This window comes from Macaca thibetana, chromosome 7 (genome assembly GCF_024542745.1).
Source record: "Macaca thibetana thibetana isolate TM-01 chromosome 7, ASM2454274v1, whole genome shotgun sequence".
In the NCBI taxonomy this organism is placed as follows: Eukaryota; Metazoa; Chordata; class Mammalia; order Primates; family Cercopithecidae; genus Macaca; species Macaca thibetana.
The window spans coordinates 32963049-32983575 of NC_065584.1; the positions used below are offsets into that span (position 1 = coordinate 32963049).

General features: G+C 44.2%; 1 protein-coding gene across 5 annotated transcripts in view; it reads left to right on the forward strand.

Annotated features, from left to right (window-relative positions):
* AREL1 (apoptosis resistant E3 ubiquitin protein ligase 1) overlaps positions 1-16633 on the forward strand; it is a 58541-nt gene extending 41908 nt beyond the window's left edge. For 3 of the 5 annotated variants that reach the window (XM_050798691.1, XM_050798694.1, XM_050798692.1), the window contains 9 exons: positions 124-199; positions 741-850; positions 1800-1979; positions 2160-2285; positions 4184-4313; positions 4405-4463; positions 6315-6404; positions 7151-7326; positions 7401-9989. In XM_050798691.1, the coding sequence (XP_050654648.1) occupies positions 124-199; positions 741-850; positions 1800-1979; positions 2160-2285; positions 4184-4313; positions 4405-4463; positions 6315-6404; positions 7151-7326; positions 7401-7503 (1050 nt within the window). In that variant the 3' untranslated portion in view covers positions 7504-9989. Of the gene's footprint in view, positions 1-123; positions 200-740; positions 851-1799; positions 1980-2159; positions 2286-4183; positions 4314-4404; positions 4464-6314; positions 6405-7092; positions 7327-7400; positions 9990-13988 lie in introns of those variants that run through there. The other 2 variants (XM_050798695.1, XM_050798696.1) reach the window with 2 other exon arrangements.
* The last annotated feature ends 3894 nt before the right edge of the window (positions 16634-20527 follow it).

Consider the following 20527-nt stretch of genomic DNA (forward strand, 5'->3'; position numbering starts at 1 on the left):
GTCTCCTTCAGGTAGTTGTAGTTAGTCCAACAGACAATGGCAGTGCTCTTGTGTTGTTGTCTTTAACATCCAGAGGATACCAGCCAGTGTTCTGACAATTCCCTTCCTTTCACTGCTTTTCAGTCTCTGAAAGCCACTCGGAATTTCTCCATCTCAGATTGGAGCAAGAACTTTGAGGTTGTTTTCCAGGATGAAGAAGGTCAGTTTTGAAATTTTATATTCATCTTTTTGAACCCTTCTCCCCACTCCCACCTTCTCTTACTCCCTCTCCATAAAAAAAAAAAACAAAAAACAAAAAACAAAAAAAAACACCCTAGGGTTTTTTTTTGGTTTGTTCCCCCCCCCACCCCCAGGGAAAGAGAACCATGAGTCAAGAGAAAAAGGGTAGTATTTACTGGGCAGGATAGCATGGAGGAGCTTGTGGAACACACATATACAGGGACTTGGAGGGAGGGTTCTAAGAGCCTGAACCTTGGTTACCTTGAGAGAAATGTCCATTTCCTGGGATCTCCAACCTCTGGCGTTTCCATACTAGGGGGCATTTCCTTAGTGATCAGAATACCATTAATCCTACAAAAAGAGGTGGGATTTCAAAAGGACCACAGTTTAGATGAGTTGCAATGGAGAAACACCAGGGTAGTACAATAGAGGGAATGTGGAGAATATAAAATTACTCAATAAACAAAAGTGGTAAGAGGAGGTAGGGCAGAGTCATTTTTTATTTTCATTATGCTTTTCAGCTCTGGACTGGGGAGGGCCTCGCCGGGAATGGTTTGAGCTCATCTGCAAAGCGCTGTTTGATACCACCAATCAGCTCTTCACCCGGTTCAGTGACAACAACCAAGCACTAGTGAGTCGGTGACGGGTGGGTGGAAGATGTGGATTGTGTTATCATGGGTAGACTAACCGGGATTTGAAATTATGAAACCCGGCCGGGCGTGGTGGCTCAAGCCTGTAATCCCAGCACTTTGGGAGGCCGAGACGGGCGGATCACGAGGTCAGGAGATCGAGACCATCCTGGCTAATACGGTGAAACCCCGTCTCTACTAAAAAATACAAAAAACTAGCCGGGCGCGGTGGCGGGCGCCTGTAGTCCCAACTACTCGGGAGGCTGAGGCAGGAGAATGGCGTGAACCCGGGAGGCGGAGCTTGCAGTGAGCTGAGATCCGGCCACTGCACTCCAGCCTGGGCGGCAGAGCGAGACTCCGTCTCAAAAAAAAAAAAAAAAAAAAAAGAAATTATGAAACTGATCTGGGAACCTGAGAACCTGTGTCCTATTCTTTATTTTGCTGCTTAAAATATGAGCTAATCAGATTGTCTTCCTCCTCTTTGCCTTTATTATTTCATCTGTAAGATAAGCAAAAATGCAGACAGCTGAATATTTGACTAAAAAACATTATAGTACAATGTCTACTCTGCTAGTTATAATAATTAAGCCTCTTTCTCAAAACATATCTGAAGCAAATGATTCCTGTACTAGATCTTTGACTAGACAAAGGTGTCAGTAGAGAAGTACGCTTTGGCTGAAAGAAGTTCTGGTTTAGGGAAAAGGCATCACATCATCTGCTGATTAACCACAAACTTAATATAAGATTCTTAATTAAGTCCACCTTTGCCCTTTATCTTCCAGTCACTTGGAATTACTCAATGGTGGCTACCAAAAAACTAACATTTGGATGGGCTCTGATCCTCAGAGTGAAGTTCTTGTTCCTTTGGCATGGGGTTGGGGAAGAAGGGTCTTTCCAGAACTGGGCTTGAAGAAAAATGGCTCAGGACCTTTCAGACTCTTTCTTGAACAGGTGCATCCCAACCCTAATCGCCCCGCTCATCTGCGCCTGAAAATGTATGAGTTTGCCGGACGGCTCGTGGGCAAGTGTCTCTACGAGTCCTCTCTAGGAGGAGCCTACAAGCAGTTGGTTCGAGCTCGCTTCACCCGCTCTTTCCTGGCCCAAATCATAGGACTGCGTATGCATTACAAGGTAATGTCTTGGGTGTGCATTTTCTACTAATGCCCCTGGCCATTAACCCTGAAATCTCTCCTCCTGGGGTTGTAAATAATAATTTTTAAAGTTGAGAGGATAAGTGGTTTTAAGCAGTTAAAACTTTCCTTTCAGGGCAAGAGTATTCATGTTCTGTTCTGTGTCTTTCCGCCTCCTCAGTACTTTGAAACAGATGACCCAGAATTCTACAAATCTAAAGTTTGTTTTATCCTCAACAATGACATGAGTGAGATGGAGCTGGTCTTTGCAGAAGAGAAATATAATAAATCAGGTCAATTGGATAAGGTGAGAAAGAGGACCAAAGCCTCTGGGTCCCATGTTCTCCAGTTTCCTATAGAGCAGGACTGTCTAAGATGACTTTCTGCAGTGGTGGAAATGTTCCATATTTGTGTTGTCTATTACATTTGAGTGAAGCAAAAGACACATATCTCCCATCTGTCCCACCGAGTCCTATTTCTAATTGAAAAATAACTGAATGATGATGAAGTGTCACTGTGCAAGCATATTTGGAAGAGATGGCAGTATCTGTGTCAACATTCGCAGTAGTGATGTAGGTGATTTCTATTTTAACACAATGCCTGTATATTTTTAAACTTTTTGGCTGGGCGCAGTGGCTCATGGCCTGTAATTTCAACACTTTGGGAGGCTGAGGCAGGAGGATCGCTTGAGACTAGGAGTTCAAGACCAGCCTGGGCAACTTTGGCAAGACCCTGTCTTTACAAAAACTTTAAAAAATCTAGCTGGGTATGGTGGCATGTGCCTGTGGTCCTAGCTACCGGGGGAGTGTGGAAGGAAGTGGGCGCTGAAGGTGGAATATCGCTTGAGCCCAGGAGGTTAAGGCGACAGTGAGCTATGATTGCACCACTGCACTCCAGCCTGGGTGACACAGCAAAACCGTGTCTCAAAATAATAAAACCAAAACTTTTTATTAGAAAACGATGAGCCAGAGATATTTTTGATGCATGTGCTTCTATTTACATTGTGGTGTTAAACAGCATCAAATGATAATGATGAGGCTAAAGTTGCAGTAAATATAAAGTTAAAAGCAGAATAGGAATGATTGAAAAATTATGACCATTGTTACCACTATACTGATAATCAAATATCCTTCCTGAAAATTATGGGATTCCCAGCTGTCTGCCTTTGTACACATGGGATTAGACCTGACTTCCTGAGCTGGCATGATAAGGCAGCTAGAGTCAATAGGACACTGAATTAGGGTCCTCAGACCCAAGGTATTGCTCATTTTAATTGTGTTTAATATGAATACTAAATAATTTATTTCTTAGGCTCCTAGATAGAAATAAAAAAAAAAAAGATCCGGGATTGTACATACCAACAGAAAAAACATTTTAAATTTTTAGATCCATTGAGAATCCCTGCTGTGGAGTAGCGTGCTATTGCTACCATGCTGTTGTCTTAAAAGCTGATCTTATAACTTCATTCACCTGTGGAGACAGCCTTGGTCACGCTACACAAATATTCCTGGATGATGGTTTTAAGCTGTGCTTCAGGGCTCTTTCAAGGTTCCCTTAGTAGTTTATTGGGGGTTACCAATTCTATTTGAGAGTCATACAGTTTGTTCAGTGTTTTCTTTGCAGATAGGAAAATTAGGGCCAAATAATTGCCCCTAAGGTCTGGAGGGGCAATTAACCAAAGGTCTATAGCAAGCTAGCATAAGGGCTGAGATTAGAATCCAGGATCTTCAAGTATCAAACTTGGCTCGTTCTGTTGACTCAGAGATAAAAGAATGTGTGGGAACAATTGTTCCCATCTGGGAATTTCTGAGACATAAAAAGACTCCTTTACTGCTTATCCGACTTTACTCTTAGTTGCTTAGAGAAAAGGTCAGTAGTGGTTTCATTTTGGATCATAGATTAAAACACTGCTAACAAGGAGCCATAATATCTTCTATTGCATCACTACTACTTGACTGAGTCAGAGAAGACCTTACCCAGACACCCATTTCTGAAATAGTAGCTAGTATACAGCAATAGTGGTAGGAACCCTGAAGCTTAGGAACCAAATTAAACCAAGTGTGTTGGAAAGTTAAATGCACGGCAGAAACTTGTGACTGTTAGTGATGGAGGTCAGTAATTCTGTGTCTGTAAAACATACAGGCAGATGTCATCTTAAAAATTTCCATCCACAGCTTCTTGTCTGTCTTTTGCCGCCTGTTACAGGTTGTAGAACTCATGACAGGTGGAGCTCAAACTCCAGTCACCAATGCGAATAAAATCTTCTATTTAAATTTGCTGGCCCAATATCGGCTGGCCAGTCAAGTGAAAGAGGAGGTGGAACATTTCCTAAAAGGTGAGCTCCTGTATGTTCTTGGCTTTGAAGTTAAAACACCTGTATCCATAGTGTGGTTATGTATGACATTAACTTGTCTACTTTGTTTCAGGCCTGAATGAATTGGTCCCTGAGAACCTTTTGGCTATTTTTGATGAGAATGAGCTTGAGGTAAGTGCTTGCAATTCAGACTCCCATTCTTAACTTGGCATTTTTGTACCTTACAGGAATCAGCTTGGTGTACCTTCTCTTATGAGATGCAGCTGGAAAGCCATTTATGCAAGAGGTGGTTCCACTTTTGTCGCTCCTCCATTCATTGACCCTACTGCGGAAAGAGTAACGAATAAGACAAAGTTCCAGCCCTCAGGGGCTACATTCTAATGAAGTGAAGGAAACAAACCAAAAGATGTGATCATATTTCAAAAGCATTAGACTGCAACAGTATATAGTATATATTTTTATTTATATAGTAAATTCATTCCTATTTCAGATCCTGTAACAACTAAAATGATGGCTCTAAGATGGTAAATACTATTGTATAATTAGCAGAATTGAAGTCCGTATCAGGTGTGGGCAAAGAATAACATGAGTCTGTTGTGGCCCGTTGCTCACAGATGAGACCTCTGTACAAGATGGTGCGATGCAAGTTATTAGTTCTAAATTCCCATAGTTTCTGTGAGGAGTGTCTTTCTACAAACTGTTTCTTTAGGGAGGAAGGTTTTCTTTTAAAATGGGGGGAAAAAGTAGTTTTAGGTGGTCTTGCCCGATTCTTTATTAACTGAAGTGGATTTGAGAACAAGAATCAAAATCTGTAATTTTCATGTTTTATATCTTCAGATGTGAAATCCAAACAAAATGAACTCTCCACGGCTCAGCCTAAAGTTTCTGATAAACCTGTTACCTGGCACTGTTAGTTTTTGGGCTGAGGAGTAGCTACGGGCAAATTTTGTTTTATTTTGAAGCAAAGCATTTGTAACAATTTGTAGAAGTGAGTAGAAAGGAAGGACATGGTGTCTTACAGTTGTTCCACATCCTGCTCTTAGTTCCTCATCAGCTTAGCAAGTTCTCTTTGAAGGAGCCAACGCTTCTCAGGCTTAGTTTGGGTTTTTCTTGTCTCTTGGTTAAGATGTATTCTTTATAGCTATTGGATGAGTACTTGCAGTCTGCTAAGTAACATGCTGGATCCTGAACCAAATTAGGACATCAACAAGATGTTTAGGGCTCTGATGTCATTAATGTTCTCATTTTTTGGCATACTTTTAAATTTATCTGATCAAGTAGAGGCAGAGCCGAAGGGAAGGTAGTAAAAGTTCAATCCACAAAAGAATGCATCCTAAGAAAAAGGAAAGGCCATCCAACAAATTCATAAATGGGACTGGGGATTTTGGGGAAACAGCTTGCCTTTTCTCCTTGTTATTCACAGGTTAAGTTTAGACCAGACTCTCAGGAAACACTTAGTTTTTGTTTGTGTGGTTTTGTTGTCCTTTGTTTCAATTAAAAATAATCCATAGCAGCAGTTCTTAATTAGGGTATTCATCAGAAATACCTCGCCTGTAATCCCAGCTACTCAAGGAGAGGAGTACTGCTGAGGCAGGAGAATCTCTTGAACATGCAAGGTGGAGAGGTAGAGGTTGCAGTGAGCCGAGACAGAGTGAGACTCTGTCTCAAAAAAAAAAGAAGAAAGAAATACCTGGGCAATTTTTTTGCTTCCTGCATAAGCTCATAACCTGTTCCAAGAGAGTCAGATTTAGAGGTCCAAGGTAGGGCCACCAACACTTGCACAAATATATATTTTAAAAGCCATGTGATTCTTTTTTTACCCACTGGTTAGCAACTATTGCCCTATTGTATGTAACTGATTTTCCTAAAGCAGTATTCTGGCATTATGATCTCACCTTCAGTCTTTTTCCTAGTAATGTTTTCTTTATTCTACATTTTGCCTGTTAACTTAGGTAATTTTGACCTTATATTGGGTCTTTGTCTCTCTGACTGTCATAGTAACACCTTACCATCTTTTTCCAGCTTCTGATGTGTGGGACTGGAGACATCAGTGTGTCTGACTTCAAAGCTCATGCAGTAGTTGTTGGTGGCTCATGGCATTTCAGAGAAAAGGTAAATGGACCAAACTTCTTCGGTTGGATTTGTGCCATGTTATAAGGAAAAAATTTCAGAAGGAAAAAGTAGAGGAAGCCGGGTGCAGTGGCTCATGCCTGTAATCCCAGCACTTTGGGAGGCTGAGGCAGGCGGATCACAAGGTCAGGAGTTTGAGACCAGCCAGCCAGCATGGTGAAAGCCCAACTCTACTAAAAATACAAAAAAAAAAAAAAAAAAAAAATTAGCTGGGCATAGTGGCACATGCCTGTAGTCCCAGCTACTTGGGAGGCTGAGGCAGGAGAATCGCTTGAACCCAGGAGGTGGAGTGAGCTGAGATCACGCCACTGCATTGCAGCCTGGGCGACAGAGCGAGACTCTGTCTCAAAAGAAAAAGAAAAAAGAAAAAAAAGTAGAGGAGTCAAAGCAGTTGACATGTTTTCTGGGGAAAAGAAAATGATATATGGGGAAAGACAGGTGATTGTCCAGGCAGAAGGGAGCCCTGATCTCTAGGGGCTATCATGCTGACTGCCACAGGAGTAGTAAATTGGAGATGGCAAAGAAAGAGAACCAACAGTCAGTGACTACCCTCCTAATGGTGTGACAATGTAAATTCTTGAAGTGCTTGTCAAACTGTTCCTATCCTGTGTCCTCATAGAATGGTAACTGGGGCACAGCCCCACTTCAGTGTATCTTGTTCCTTCCACAGGGTTCTAACCCTAGGCTGTTTACCATGTGTGATCCCAGCCCTGTGCTCTCCCTGCCAGGTCATGAGGTGGTTTTGGACTGTGGTTTCCAGTCTGACCCAGGAGGAGCTGGCTCGGCTTCTTCAGTTCACAACAGGCTCCTCTCAGCTACCACCTGGAGGCTTTGCCGCCCTCTGTCCCTCATTTCAGATTATTGCCGCTCCGACCCATAGCACGCTGCCTACTGCACACACATGGTAGGTATCTGCCCGCCTGATGCATGTCCAGTGTTTGGTGGTATGAGTTAATCACTTCTCCCTTGCCCTTCCAGTTTTAACCAGCTGTGCCTCCCTACATATGACTCCTATGAAGAGGTGCACAGGATGCTGCAGCTGGCCATCAGCGAGGGTTGCGAGGGCTTTGGCATGCTCTGACCGCTCTCCTGTCATCCACTTGGCTCCCATGCTCTCTGGAGCTTCTGGGCACAAGTTACAGACATCATAACCACTGATCCTAACACACATAACCATCAGCCAGAAGATGCCGCATGCTCCCTTGTGTCTGGAAGATTGTGTCACCTACAAGCCTTGTCTTTACCTCACCTGCTCTCTGCCCATATCTACCACAGGCCACTTTGGTATGGTATGTAAGCTGAGCTCTTCATTCTGTCATGAGAAGAGGACCATGCTGCTGTCATTTATTTGGTCCTTTGAAGATCTCAGTAGCTGAGGGAGATGGCACACGGGGCTCAGCCCTGTTGGGAAACTAGTGTGGAGACCCTTAAATCTACACTGCTCCAAAACTCCCTCTGCTGATACTCGTTGGAGACACCCTCTTTGGCCCTCACTGCTTGACCAGACTGGTACTTGAGTCCTTCTCATGGGTGGGGTGATTGCCTCTTCTCATCAGGAGCCAGGAGAGAGGGACAGATAGGAGGTGGCCCATAGGAGCAGTCCCTCTGCACAATGGTAGGCATAGGCCATGGCACTGGACTGCCTCTAATGAGGACTCATAAAAAGAATCTCTTTTTGTGGTGTCAGAACTGGAAAAAGCACTTTCCCTTCGGGCATTTCTGGAAACGATTATTAATCCACAAAGAAGAACTCTCTAAGCTTTTTCTTGAATTGTAGCCAGTGAGAAAAGCAGATAGACTGAAGAATATGAAGGATAGCTGAGCTGTAGCCTCCAGAGTGGGGCATGCCTAGGCGTGTGGCTGGCTTGGAGACTACTGATGCTTTTCCCTGAGTTGGTTATTGGCACTGAAGTATGGCCGGCTTGGGCCACTGACTTCCCTATTATGTAGTCTGCTAAAAGCTGGGGATTCTTTAGCGTTCTACTGAAGAAAATTTTGTAGCAAAAGATTAGAACAGTAAGAATAGTATGCCAGCAATCCCTGATTCTCTGTCTGCTTGGTGTTCTCTGGCAGCACTAAGACAAAGGACCAGGGATTAGGAGTTTACGTGCTTATCACAGGTCCTTGGGGTCAGGACACTAGGGACGAACATGGAGGTGATATGTTACACAGTAAACACCTGCCAACCCCTATACTCCCCTTTGCTCCATCAGTTACAAGGAAGGAGAACTAAGGAGGGAGGAAGCTTATTAGGTTCACTGTTGAATGATGATTGAAGAGTACCTGCTGCTGTCTCTTGGAAGATGACAACATCCTTTTTCATTACTATTTGAGAACAATTTCAAGATTCAAAATCTCATTGACTTCCCAAATTTGTGTTTTTAAGAAGGCTTTGCTGCAAGCTACCATTCCCAATGGGGCAGTCAACTCAGAATATTACAAGCCATCCTTATTGCCAAAACCAGCAAGTACACAGAGTCCTGAGACAAGGCAGGACTTTGGCAATGCCTTGGCCTCCTGGAAGCATGTCTGAGCCCTCCTGTTCCCAGGGATCATGAGGAACAAGCCCTCCTGAGCTGCTACAGTTCCTGCCTGACCTCACTCTTTCGCAGTCATCATTTGTCCTTTCTTGGCACATGGGTGCTGACCTCACTCATCCTTGGGGTCCGGGATCCAGCATCAGGGTCTCTGTACCCCAGGATCCTCCATGCCACATGGTCACTGCTCTCCTCAGGGACCAGGACAAGGTGCTGCTGCTTGCCCAAATGTTTTCCCATGGGATATGTACAGGAAGGTTTATCATCACCCTGGGAAACATGATGCTGCCCCCTTGGGCCCAGAAAGGGGTTTCCAGCTGGGGGCACGTGGACTGGTTCTGCTGTTTTTGGCAGTTGCTTTTCTGAATTCTCCCCTCCGGCAGCCTTCCAGAGACTGATCCTGGAGACTGAGTTGATTGTCTTGGCTAGATCTGTCATTTTAAGCTCTAGTCATAGCACTTTTTCAGAGCATCTTAGGCACCATTGCAACCCAACCAGGGCAGCTGCATCCCTGTGGTGGTCCTTAGGCACCAGTCTTTGTTAAACAAAACCCTTTGGTACTGTTGTGGTTTTCTATTCTTCCAGTTTACTCTCTCTGTCCTAACTTTATTCAAAAGTATCTTTGCTCTCTTGGGCCTTTTCTTTTACCTTTCTTTTTCTTTTGTTTTGTTTTGTTTTTTTCTAATCCTGCTTTCATACTAGCCAGTGTGGGGAAAAGGTACAATATGTCAAAGAGATGAGAGTGTGTTATTTGTTGGGCAATTTTCTATTAGTGTTTCTTATTTTGGACAGTTATTTTATTTATGTCCTTGTGACCCAGGTACTTGGGGGGCCAGCTACCCTTCTGGCCTTTAGCGTCTTTGAAGGAGACCAGACATGAGTGAATACCTAGGAGAGTGTCAGCATGTTTCTGGAAAATTGGCAGAGACCAAGCCCCGCTGCAGATTGCTCAGGCCAGGTGAAAGGGCCAGGCAGTTGCAGCTGATGATGTAAATATTTTGTACAGTAAATAAATAAATGTTTAAAAGAACTAAGAAGTGAGTGGCTGCTTTAAATGGAGATTCATGGCTTGACTGGAAGGTGGGGAAGGAAAAGATTTGGAAATGATTTTGCATTTCCCCAGTAATTCCTCCTGAAGTGGTTGGCTTGGGGTAGAGTGTACGCCTGAAGCCCAGGCCTGCCCCACTCTTGCCCTTTCACCCTTCCCTGATTGCTGTCCATGGTGCCAGGCAGGGCCACTGTCTCAGCCATGGGGAGATGAGGACAAGTGTTTATGCTCAGCTTCTGAAGAAGGAACCAGTTAATCAGTCTTTAAACATTAATTCATTGTTGTTTTACTACCTAGAAATTCAATATAGAAAATTTGGAAATAAGAAAAAGAACAAGGGAAATAGGCAAGTTGCTATCCAGAGGCAATCACTGTTAACACTTCGATAAATAGCCTTTTGATTTTCATATTTAAGCACACATTTGTCTCCCAACATCTCCCTAACCCACAAGGGGTTTACAAAGGTAAGCTTGGAAGAGAAGAAAAAAAAACAGACCTCTGATTTGGGCCTAGAAGGAAAAGTATTAAGGACCCTGACTTTCTTGGGAAAATAATTATGATGTCTTCCCAATCTGGAAAATTAAAAAAAAAAAATCCCTTCTGAATTTAAAAACAAAACAGATTCTTGCCTCCACCCCAAACATGCATTCTCCTCTTACCTCACCAAGCTCCTGAGTGATATGAGATGTCTTAAAGGGCCAGGCACAGTGGCTCACATGTATAATCCCAGGCTGCAAGGCAGGAGAGTCACTTGAGCCCAGGAGTTCGAGGCTGCAGTCAGCTATGCCTGTGTCACTGTGCTCTAACCTGGGTGACAGAGCGAGACACTGTCTCTCTCTTTTTTTTGAAAAGATGGGGTTTTGGCATGTTTCCCAGGCTGGTCTTGAACTCCTGGGCTCAAGTGATCCACCCACCTCCAAAGTGCTGGGATTAGCATAAGCCACCGTGCCTGGCTAAGACACTCTCTCTTAAAAAAAAAAAAAAAAAGTCTTAAAATTCAGTCCTTCTAACTGTGTATTTTAAGGTTATGTACAGTCCTGAATCTTATACACTTGCTGTTGTGGCTTTGAATAGGTCACTGTGAACATTGACCATTGAGTGATTTTAGCCCATCAAGTCATTCTTATGACTCCATAAATACTAGCTTCAGCTTCTTGTACACTGTTGCCTCTGAGCCATTGTAGATAGAGCTTTGAAACCTCTCTCCAGCTCCACTTCTCTCAGGACCACAGCAAGGTTCTCCAGCAAGTAGCTTGAACCCTAAGGGCTCCTTCCCTCTACTCTGGCTTCACATAGACCTTCGAGCATAGTAAACCAGTTCCAGATAATGTGAAATAGTAAAAGTATTACAGGGTACTAAAATTCCTTTTTTCTTTTATTTAGAGATGCAATATGTATAAAAAAGGTATTAACATGTGTAAGTTATGAGTAATTATAGGAAATGCACAAATAGCCACCATCCAGGTCAAGAAATAAAACATTGCAGCACTGCACAGCACACTGTCATACCATCCCACTAAAGGTAACTACTCTCCTGACTTATGATCATTATTTACCAGGCCCCTTTTCAAACAGCCTGTCCTCACGTTAATGGTGGGGAGGGGCGGCCAGGTGCAGTGGCTCAAGCCTGTAATACCAGCACTTTGGGAGGCTGAGGTAGGTGGATCACAAGGTCAGGAGATCGAGACCATCCTGGCTAACATGGTGAAACCCCGTCTCTACTAAAAATACAAAAAAATTAGTTGGTCATGGTGGCGGGCGCCTGTAGTCCCAGCTACTCGAGAGGCTGAGGCGGGAGAATGGCATGAACCTGGGAGGCGGAACTTGCCATGAGCCAAGATCGTGCCACTGCACTCCAGCCTGGGCAACAGAGCGAGACTCCATCTCAAAAAAAAAAGGGTAGGGGGAGGGGCAAAAACAGCCCACGTGTGTCATGATAAGAAGCTAACTAACGTCCATTTCTCCATGGTAATTTCTAGACCTCATAATTGGTTTGAAAAGTCTTCTGAGACCATCATTGCCCTGTGAGAATCTAGTCTGGATTCCTGATGCTGAATCTGATTAATTATTCCAAGACTATAAGGTCTCTTATTTCTGTAAAGATTTTTCCTCCAGATACTCCAAATTGGATACTCCTTGGCTTTTATACCCTCAGCAGGTTTTGTAGGCTGGGCAGCAGGAAATTGTTGAGTATCGTATATGTGTAGTAGTATTAAAAATGACTCAGCACTAACATGTCTCAAAAATTGTGGAATAGGCCAGTATTTCTGACTCAGAATACTGACTCTGCACACCACCTAACAGAAAGCTATCCCAAAGTTATTGGTGAGCTTAGTTTTTTGTGTTTTTGTTTTTTAGCTTTTATTTGGAGTACTAGAGGATGGATTTAGAGATCTGCAGGTCATGTTGACCTTGGTTTGTATCCAATAGAGTGGTGCTGCCTAGAGTTCAGATATACCTTGTTATAAATATCCCTTTTTTCCCCTCCCAAATTAAATTCAATTTGCTTTAATTTTGCTTATATAAGGACATTTTTGTGATAGCCACAGCAGGGACCTGGTTCTCTGGAGTGAATTCAGGTGTGGTCTCTACAAGATGGGCAGTTAATTCCTGGAAGGAGATGTGGAGAACACAGTCTCTTTCCAGAAGTCAAGGAATGATACCTGTAGGTTTTTCAATATGGTATCGGAGGTGGCTTTAGCAAAGTTGTTCAGGCTATCGATATAGTCCTGGCTTGTCAATACTAGCCAGCAGTAGCAGCTTCTTAAACATGGGATAGTGACAATGTTGGTACCTCTAGGGACAGGGATCAGACACACCAGCACAGAATCATAGCATCCAGTCACCTTGCAAGAACAGAGTGGGACTCCCCATCTAGTTCCCCTTGTAGCCTCCCTTCAGGGAGATGATGAATAGTTTATCCAGATGAGGCCTGTGTTGCTATTTCCCTGGAATACCCAATAATAAGCAGGCCACCATGGCTTTTGTAGTCTGTGATGGCTGTGAATGCCTGAGACCAGGTTCATCTGGCAAACAAGGCAAATTTCCAAGTGAGGTTTTAGGAGTTATCTCTTAGGTATGACTCTAGGAAGAAGTCAGCCTTGGACTACATAAGGAGGTAGGAGAGGAGGCTTCTTTGTAAACCTCATTATGTCCTCTACCAGGTGACCATCCTGTTGACAGGAATTTACTTGTAGCCTGTGTTTCTGACTCTAGGGGCCCTGGGCCTCCAGCACTCCTTGCAGGATAGGCATCTCATTTCACTGAGTGTTTTCTCAAAGAGGATACCCCTGGACACATTTGCATCACGTGTGCAACATGGGACCCTCAAAGGATAGAAAACCATGAACTGATGGGCTTGATTTTTTTTTTTTTTTTTTTTTTTTTTTTTTTTTTGAGACAGAGTCTCACTTTGTCACCTAGGCTGGAGTGCAGTGGCGTGATCTCAGCTCACTGCAACCTTCACCTCCCAGGTTCATGCTATTCTCCTGCCTCAGCGTCCCGAGTAACAGGTGTGTGCCACCATGTCTGGCTAATTTTTGTATTTTTAGTAGAGACGGGGTCTCACCATGTTGACTAGGCTGGTCTTGAACTCCTGACCTCAGGTATTCCGCCTACGTCAGCCTCCCAAAGTGCTGGGATTACAAGCATGAGCCGCTGGGCTCAGCCAGATGTTCATATTTTTAACTCCCGTGGTTCAACTTTGGGCAAGACAACCTTCTTTCAGTATCAGTTGCCTGACCTGCAAAATGATGCTATTAACCAATTAAGAAAATTGACTAATAACATGGAGTTCTTGGGGAAAAAAATTTTTCCTATGTATAGCATATGTGTTACCATACTGACTATGACTTAGGGCCCTGGTAATTTCTGTAGCAGGAGGCTGTATGGGTCTGGGGGCAGTTGAGAGTGCTAGAGTAGATGACTGGTGTGGAAATTCCCAGGGGGCAGTGACTCTGTTTTTCACCTTGCCATGTCCAGGCGGGCCAGAGAGAATGAGTACTGAAGACACCTAGCCCAAACATTCATGAAGAAGACCCCAAGTCAGAAGAGGCTTCTTCCTCCTTTGCATGATCCTGTAAGGACGGAAGAGGTATTTGAGGGAGCTGTATCTCAAGCCTATGTCATGTGGTAGGAACCTTGACTTCCTTTAATTCACCTGATTACTCAATCATGATAATAGCTACCATTTTTTTTTAGCTCTTCCCATATGCTAGGAGCTCTAGTATTTTTTGTCTCATTCACAACAACCCTGCAAGGTATGTCTTGTTTTCTCTATTTTACACAAGACACAGTTGAGGCACACAGAGGATAAGTAATTGCCAAGGTTTCTTAGCTGGCAAGTGATAGAGCTGTATTTGAACATGGGTCTGTTTTGTGTCAAAGCCCAAACTCCACATTTCTGGTTTGTCTCTAGCAGATTAGTTTAGACTAAGAAACAGCCCAGGCACTGGGCCACTGTGCTCGCTGACTCTGCCTCGTTCACTTGGTGATGCTGTGTGTGACAGATTAACACTTTATACCTTGGCTTACCTATCAGTCACTTGGGGATTTGGGATTCATGGGAAAAGGTCCTACTCATGCAGGATAGAGAGATTTTAAGAGATACAGCTATTAATAATGGCTTTAGAATCTTTTGCATGTAGAAAGTTCCTTAGACTACCAACTAATGAGCAAAGTGACTTCCAAGTTTAAGTGAATTCTATATAAAGAATACAAGACACCCTTGAGGACGTAACTGAGGAAAAAGGCCCTGAAATTTTAATATCCCTGCTTTGGTGGAAAATCAATGGGTATCAAATGAAAGAATGAGGTCAGATATGTTACACAATACCCTGATGTTTATCTCTGGTAATTAAGTCTGCAGAAAAAGACTTATTTGAATAAATCTTTTGTCTCTAAACTCTGCTTATATGAAATAGCACCATTTGGCAAAGGCCAAATTCCTGGTGGGTATCTCACTGAGGAAGCAAACATTTTCAAGAATGCCAGAGTTAAAGGGAGATTACACACACCCTAAACAAGACTGTGAAGATACTGTGAAATTATTCTCTTGAAACTAGAAGCATAGTATCTTCTCCAGGGTGAGGGGTTTCTGTACCTCTCTTGAGTGAAGTCGCTCTTTCTGCAGACCCCCACTTCACCTGCATTATGGATTTGCACATAAAGGAATTTTTCTGAATCTTCCCGTCTTCTACAGACCAACAATGTTCCCTCTCTCCTCAGAACTCCCACTTGAAGGAGTTGCCAAGACATTCCTCTGTTTGCCCATTAGCAGAGTCAGGGATATCAGAGTATTTGCAAGCCAGCTAGAGAGCCTTTGATGGCTTTTATGTTATGTTGAAAACAAAATGTTGTGTTATTGTGCAAGAGGAAGATTATGTGTGTGTCATCGTTTTGTGCTTGGTCTCCTACGTCCAATCCTGCTCTAAGTTGTCATTTCGTTTCCTAACCTCCTCCTCTCCCCAGTCGGGTATTTCTGTTCCATCCCTGAGTTTGTAGCCTCCCTTTTTTTTTCTTGAGTTCTGTGCAGCTCTGCATTTCAGCAGACATTTCCTATGCATCAGGCACTGTGCGGGGAGCTAGGGACACACAAGATAGAATGTGATCCTGGCCTCTGAGCAGCTTACAATCTTGGGAGACAGACATAAACAATCTATTTTCCTTAGAGTTTCCTTCTCATGAAGCTTGGGCACCCAAACCCATCACCACTGCCCCCACCCCCACCCAATAGTTTCTCCTGTTTGCTTGGTGGGGAGCATTTCTTTTTATATATTTGGAGACTTTCTCTAATACAGAGTTGCTGTTGCTACAAGTGAAATTAGTCTAGTTTCCCACAGAAAGAGAGGGAAGTTACTCTCCCTGTTGATTTTCAGAGAAGAAAGAACCCTTGTAAAGATAGATTCCAAACCAAGAGACCCAAGGAGCAAGCCCATTATTGTGCCATAAATAGGCCGTCACCTGGGCAGGTCCTGGGACAGGCTGAGAAAGGGGACTTGGTGATCTAAGGGCCCACTCTTCCTTTAATCTGCTCTCCCAGACAAAGCAGACCTGAAGTGTTGACTTTGGCAATGGGGGACTGGCCAGTAGCCTACAGCTCAGTGAATGAAATTAGAATCTTGAGTGGATGGGGAGTGGGAGGTATCTCCAACACTAATGGCAATCAAAGGGTTTGTGCTATGGTTATAATCAGTATGGCAGAGGAAAGTCAAGGGAATACCATTTCCAGTAAACTCAGAGGCGTGAAAAGGCAAATCAATTTTATGAACAGCCATGAAGTTGGTTGGTTGTGACCACTATGGGTGGAGACACTGAGCTTCAGTGGAATTTCCCTTAATATTAAACCAGGAAACTACAGTCCCTGGTTATCTCTCTGTCATATACAGCAGCTGACATCTATTCCTCCCTGGGGATTGGGCAGATCTTAAAGTTGATCGCCTAAGCTTCTGACTGGGATCACAGCTGGATAGGGGTTGGGTCAGGCCATTGCCTTTAGAAAACCAGTTCTTTAGGCTCTCTTTCCTATGGGATTTCTCTGAAACCTTGTTCATGATGATGCCAACTTGTGTCTCCTTGAAAAATCACAATGGAATTAATTAATCAATGGAATTAAACTTGGGTGTTCTATAGGTCTAGCATTTTATGTCACAGTCAGGGTAGACAAACATGCTGTTGGGTCCTGGCAGGCTTGTGTGCAGCTCTGGAGATGTTCCAAAGTGGGTGCAGTCGACAGCCACCCATCTGCATACTCCACAGTGCTCTGATTTAACAATTCTGACCCATTATCCCTCTAACCCTTGAAAACTCTGTCGTCTTGGCATCCAAGCCATGTCTTCCAGTAGACTCTCACACCCAGAATCAGCAAAACCTCTTTTGTCAGACCATATCTTGAGTTTAGGCTTCAAAAATATGGCATTGTGGGTTAGCTTTGCGGGGCGGGGTAACTAAAACTCCAGTCCTGACTTTTGGGGGTATGCCTGGTCTTGGGGGCTTGGCATGGTGGGAAGAAGGGGCCAAGATAGTGGTTGGCACGAGGATATGGAGAACTTTGGAAGCAGAGCCAGAGACTCTGAGGATTGAGGCCCAGGGAAGTTTGGCATGAGTAACAGCTGGGTATTTAACCAGGAACAGTCACTCTATTTTTCTGAGCCTTGGCAGTAGGTCAGAGCAACAAGCAGCTCTAACAGGATCTACATCCTTCCTATTGTCTCCACCCCAACCTTACTCATTGTCCCAAACATCTGCTTCCAATTCGGGCCCTTGCCTTCTTGTCTGATTCCTGTACAAACCACAGGTGGCACGGGTGAGGGGCAGGTCTGCAGGTGTGGCCTGGGGAAGAAGAGGAAGGCTCTGAAAGAAGCTGCTTACAGGTTTGGTTTCAGGTCCTGATGAAGGAGTAAGGATTTGACCTATTAAAAAATTTTATATTTGTGTGTGTGTGTGTGTGTGTGTGTGTGTGTGTGTACAAAATGTAAACAGTAAGTTTTGTGTGTGTGTGTGTGTGTGTGTGTACAAAATGTAAACAGTCAGTTGTTTCACTTCCTGGGTAAAAGTAACAATCTGAGGGAGGGAATTGGGACCAGCTGGAGGAGAAGCCTCTGGGCCATCACATGGCCTGCTTTTCAAAGGCAGCACAGAGTCACTCCAGAGGGAGCAAGCCGAAGTGATCAGTGCCCACAAGGAGCAGCCGGAGGTGCTAATGAGGTATTAACACCGCTTCTCCAGCTAGCAGCTGTGGATCCTCTGAACAGACCAGTGAGTCAGAGCAGCAAAAACAGCCTGGAACTGGAGGCGGCCAGGAGAGGAGCAGCAAGGCGGTTCCCACAGTTAGCCATGGCACCCTCAGCAGGCCCACTAGGTGGAATTGAGAAGCCTCTCCAGTGTTTGCCCTAAAATCTCAATCCATTTTAAGTGACAGAAAACATCCCAGAGGAAAATACTGGGGCCTAAGGGAGTAATCTCAGAACTCTTGTAATGATAATAATAATAATAATAGCAGCCAACATCTAATGCATGCTTACTCTGTGCCAGGCCCTGTTCTAAGCACTTGGTCTGTGTTAATTCATTTAATATTCACATCATTCTATAAGCTAAAGACAATCACTATTCCCATTTTACAGATAAGGAAACCAAAGCACGGAGAAGTAAGTCGCCCAGGATTACATGTCCAGTGGATGAATATAGGTGTCAAATTGGCTCTGACACGTTTTCTCACACAAGCTCAAAGGAAGTGGTGTTAGGGTCTGGACAGACAAGTCCAGAGAACACTGGTAAGAGAGTTGCTAGTGTTCTGTTCATCCTCCAACCCAGGGAGACATTGTGTGGGTCTGTGACTTCTGGGACCCCAGGGAGCCAGTCTGGCCAGCACTTTTTTTCCAGTCCTACCGCCTGGTGCCTCCTGAGGTTTCTGTTGCCCAATCAGGATACGGGGTCATTTTCCACCTCCCTCTCCAGGCACTCTCCATCCCTCAATCCAAATAAGCTGGGGGAGATGCCTCAGGGAGTTGGCCAGGCTCCAGGCCCCTGATGGGAAGTGAAAGAAGACACTTACTAAAGGGTAAGATCTGGCCAAGACCTGTGGGCTACCAGGAGTCCCATCAAACTTCAAAGCTGAGTGCTGAGACAGATCCCATCATTTGACTGGTAACCCGGGAGCTGGTTGGACAGACCAGCTCACCATGGCGGGCCTCTGTCTTGCAGAGAAGCAACCATGTGGATAGTGACAGGCCACAGGCCTCTTCCAGCTGTTGCTTCCAGGGCTGAGCCAGAGGCCACTTTCTGTGGGCACAGCCCATTTTTACTAAGATGAAAGGTTCTAGGAGGCTTACCTGACTGGGCCAGAGGCCCAAGGACAGCAGCTGTGAAGCACCACCAGCTCTTGGTGAACGTGGTCTGAACCATCTCAGCTCGTGCCTGCCTTTGTTCCTTTACTTGTTCTGTGCACTCTGCAAGGAATGAGGTCCATCCCGTCCTTCCTCCCTGCTACCTCCCCATCCTTCAAACCTGGCTCATGCCAGAGGATGTGAGGATTAAATAAGAGAACTCATGAAAAGTGCCAGTACTGTGTCTGACACACATTAAGTGTAAAAAAAGATTCGTAGTTAGCAATAGTAAACCACTATCCACAGTTGTCTTTGGTTATGTGGTGGATTTGAATTTGGAAGATCTGGGTCCAAATTTCTGACTTGCCACTGGCTAGGTGTATACTCTGCATAAACTGCTTAGTCGCTCTTAACTTTAACTGGGAAATAGTGATTCTAACAACGTACAAAAGCATACCCCACAGAGGGCATGTAAAGCTCAAATGAGACAATGGATGTGAATACTGTTTTGTAAATCACAAAACATCCTCTCAATTCTGACATTGCCTCTCCCACGTCCACTGGTACTGACCTTGGCCTGACCTGGGTATAGCTAAATTCCTTTGCTCTTCCATTCAGCAAAGACAAACCAAGAATTTTTTCAGAAGAAACTTTGGTTTAAAAAAAGGGCTAAACTAAAGGAAAATGCAAAAGAAGAGGAGCGATTGGGCTTTCGAAATACTGATGTCTCCTGCTATTAAGTCCAACCTCAGGGGCCAAACTCACTGTCAGTTATGGTCACAGTTACCATTTGCTCTCCCTCCTCAGTCTTGCCAGGGTCTTCCTGACATGGATTCAGGGTTGAGGGGCACCAAGGAAATGAAGAGCCCAGAACAATTCTGAGCCACCCTCCTCCCTTACACACACACCCAGGATTTGGCTAAAACTTACAGACCTTAAAATATTGTGTGCCAAGTCTCACAGCAAGTCCAGCTACAAAAGGCCAGTTTCCTGAGAAGCTAATGAGGCTTACACTGGGGGTCCTTCACCTACATGAGTTCCTTCAAAGATCATATTTCTTTTTCAAAGTCATAGTATTTGCTAAGGTAAAATAATAATAATAATAATAATAACTATAGGTAGGTGTGATGGTATGCACCTATAGTCTCAGCACTTGGGAGGCTGAGGCAGGTGGATCAATTGAGCCCAGGAGTTTGAGGCAGTAGTGCACTATGATCACACCTGTGAATAGCTACCATACTCCAGCCAGGGCAACATAGCAAGACCCTGTCTCCTCCCAAAAAAATTTAACTGTAGTCGGTCTCCACCCTGATTTCTTCTCTGTCACACCTCCCTTCGTGTCAGGCTGTGGTGAGGTGGCTGTGGCATTTGGGAGTATGACTGAAGGAATTTGAGTTGGGAATATATTCAGTTGGGCCTTCTGTAATATATTCATTTGGTTATGTTGGGAAAACACTCCGTTGGGTTGTCTGTAATATGTCTATGTCATGTAATAAATTTATTGCTGGCTGTCCTGATTATAAATGGCGTGCAGAAATAATTCCACCACACACTGTGCTGATTCACCTGACACGGTGGCAGGTGCAGGATCAGCAGCTGTCACATCGGGACCAGAAGTATGAAGACAGGAGAGGAAAAACAAGAGTTGAAATATATAGAGCCAGGTGGGGTGTGGTGGCTCACGCCTGCAATCCCAGC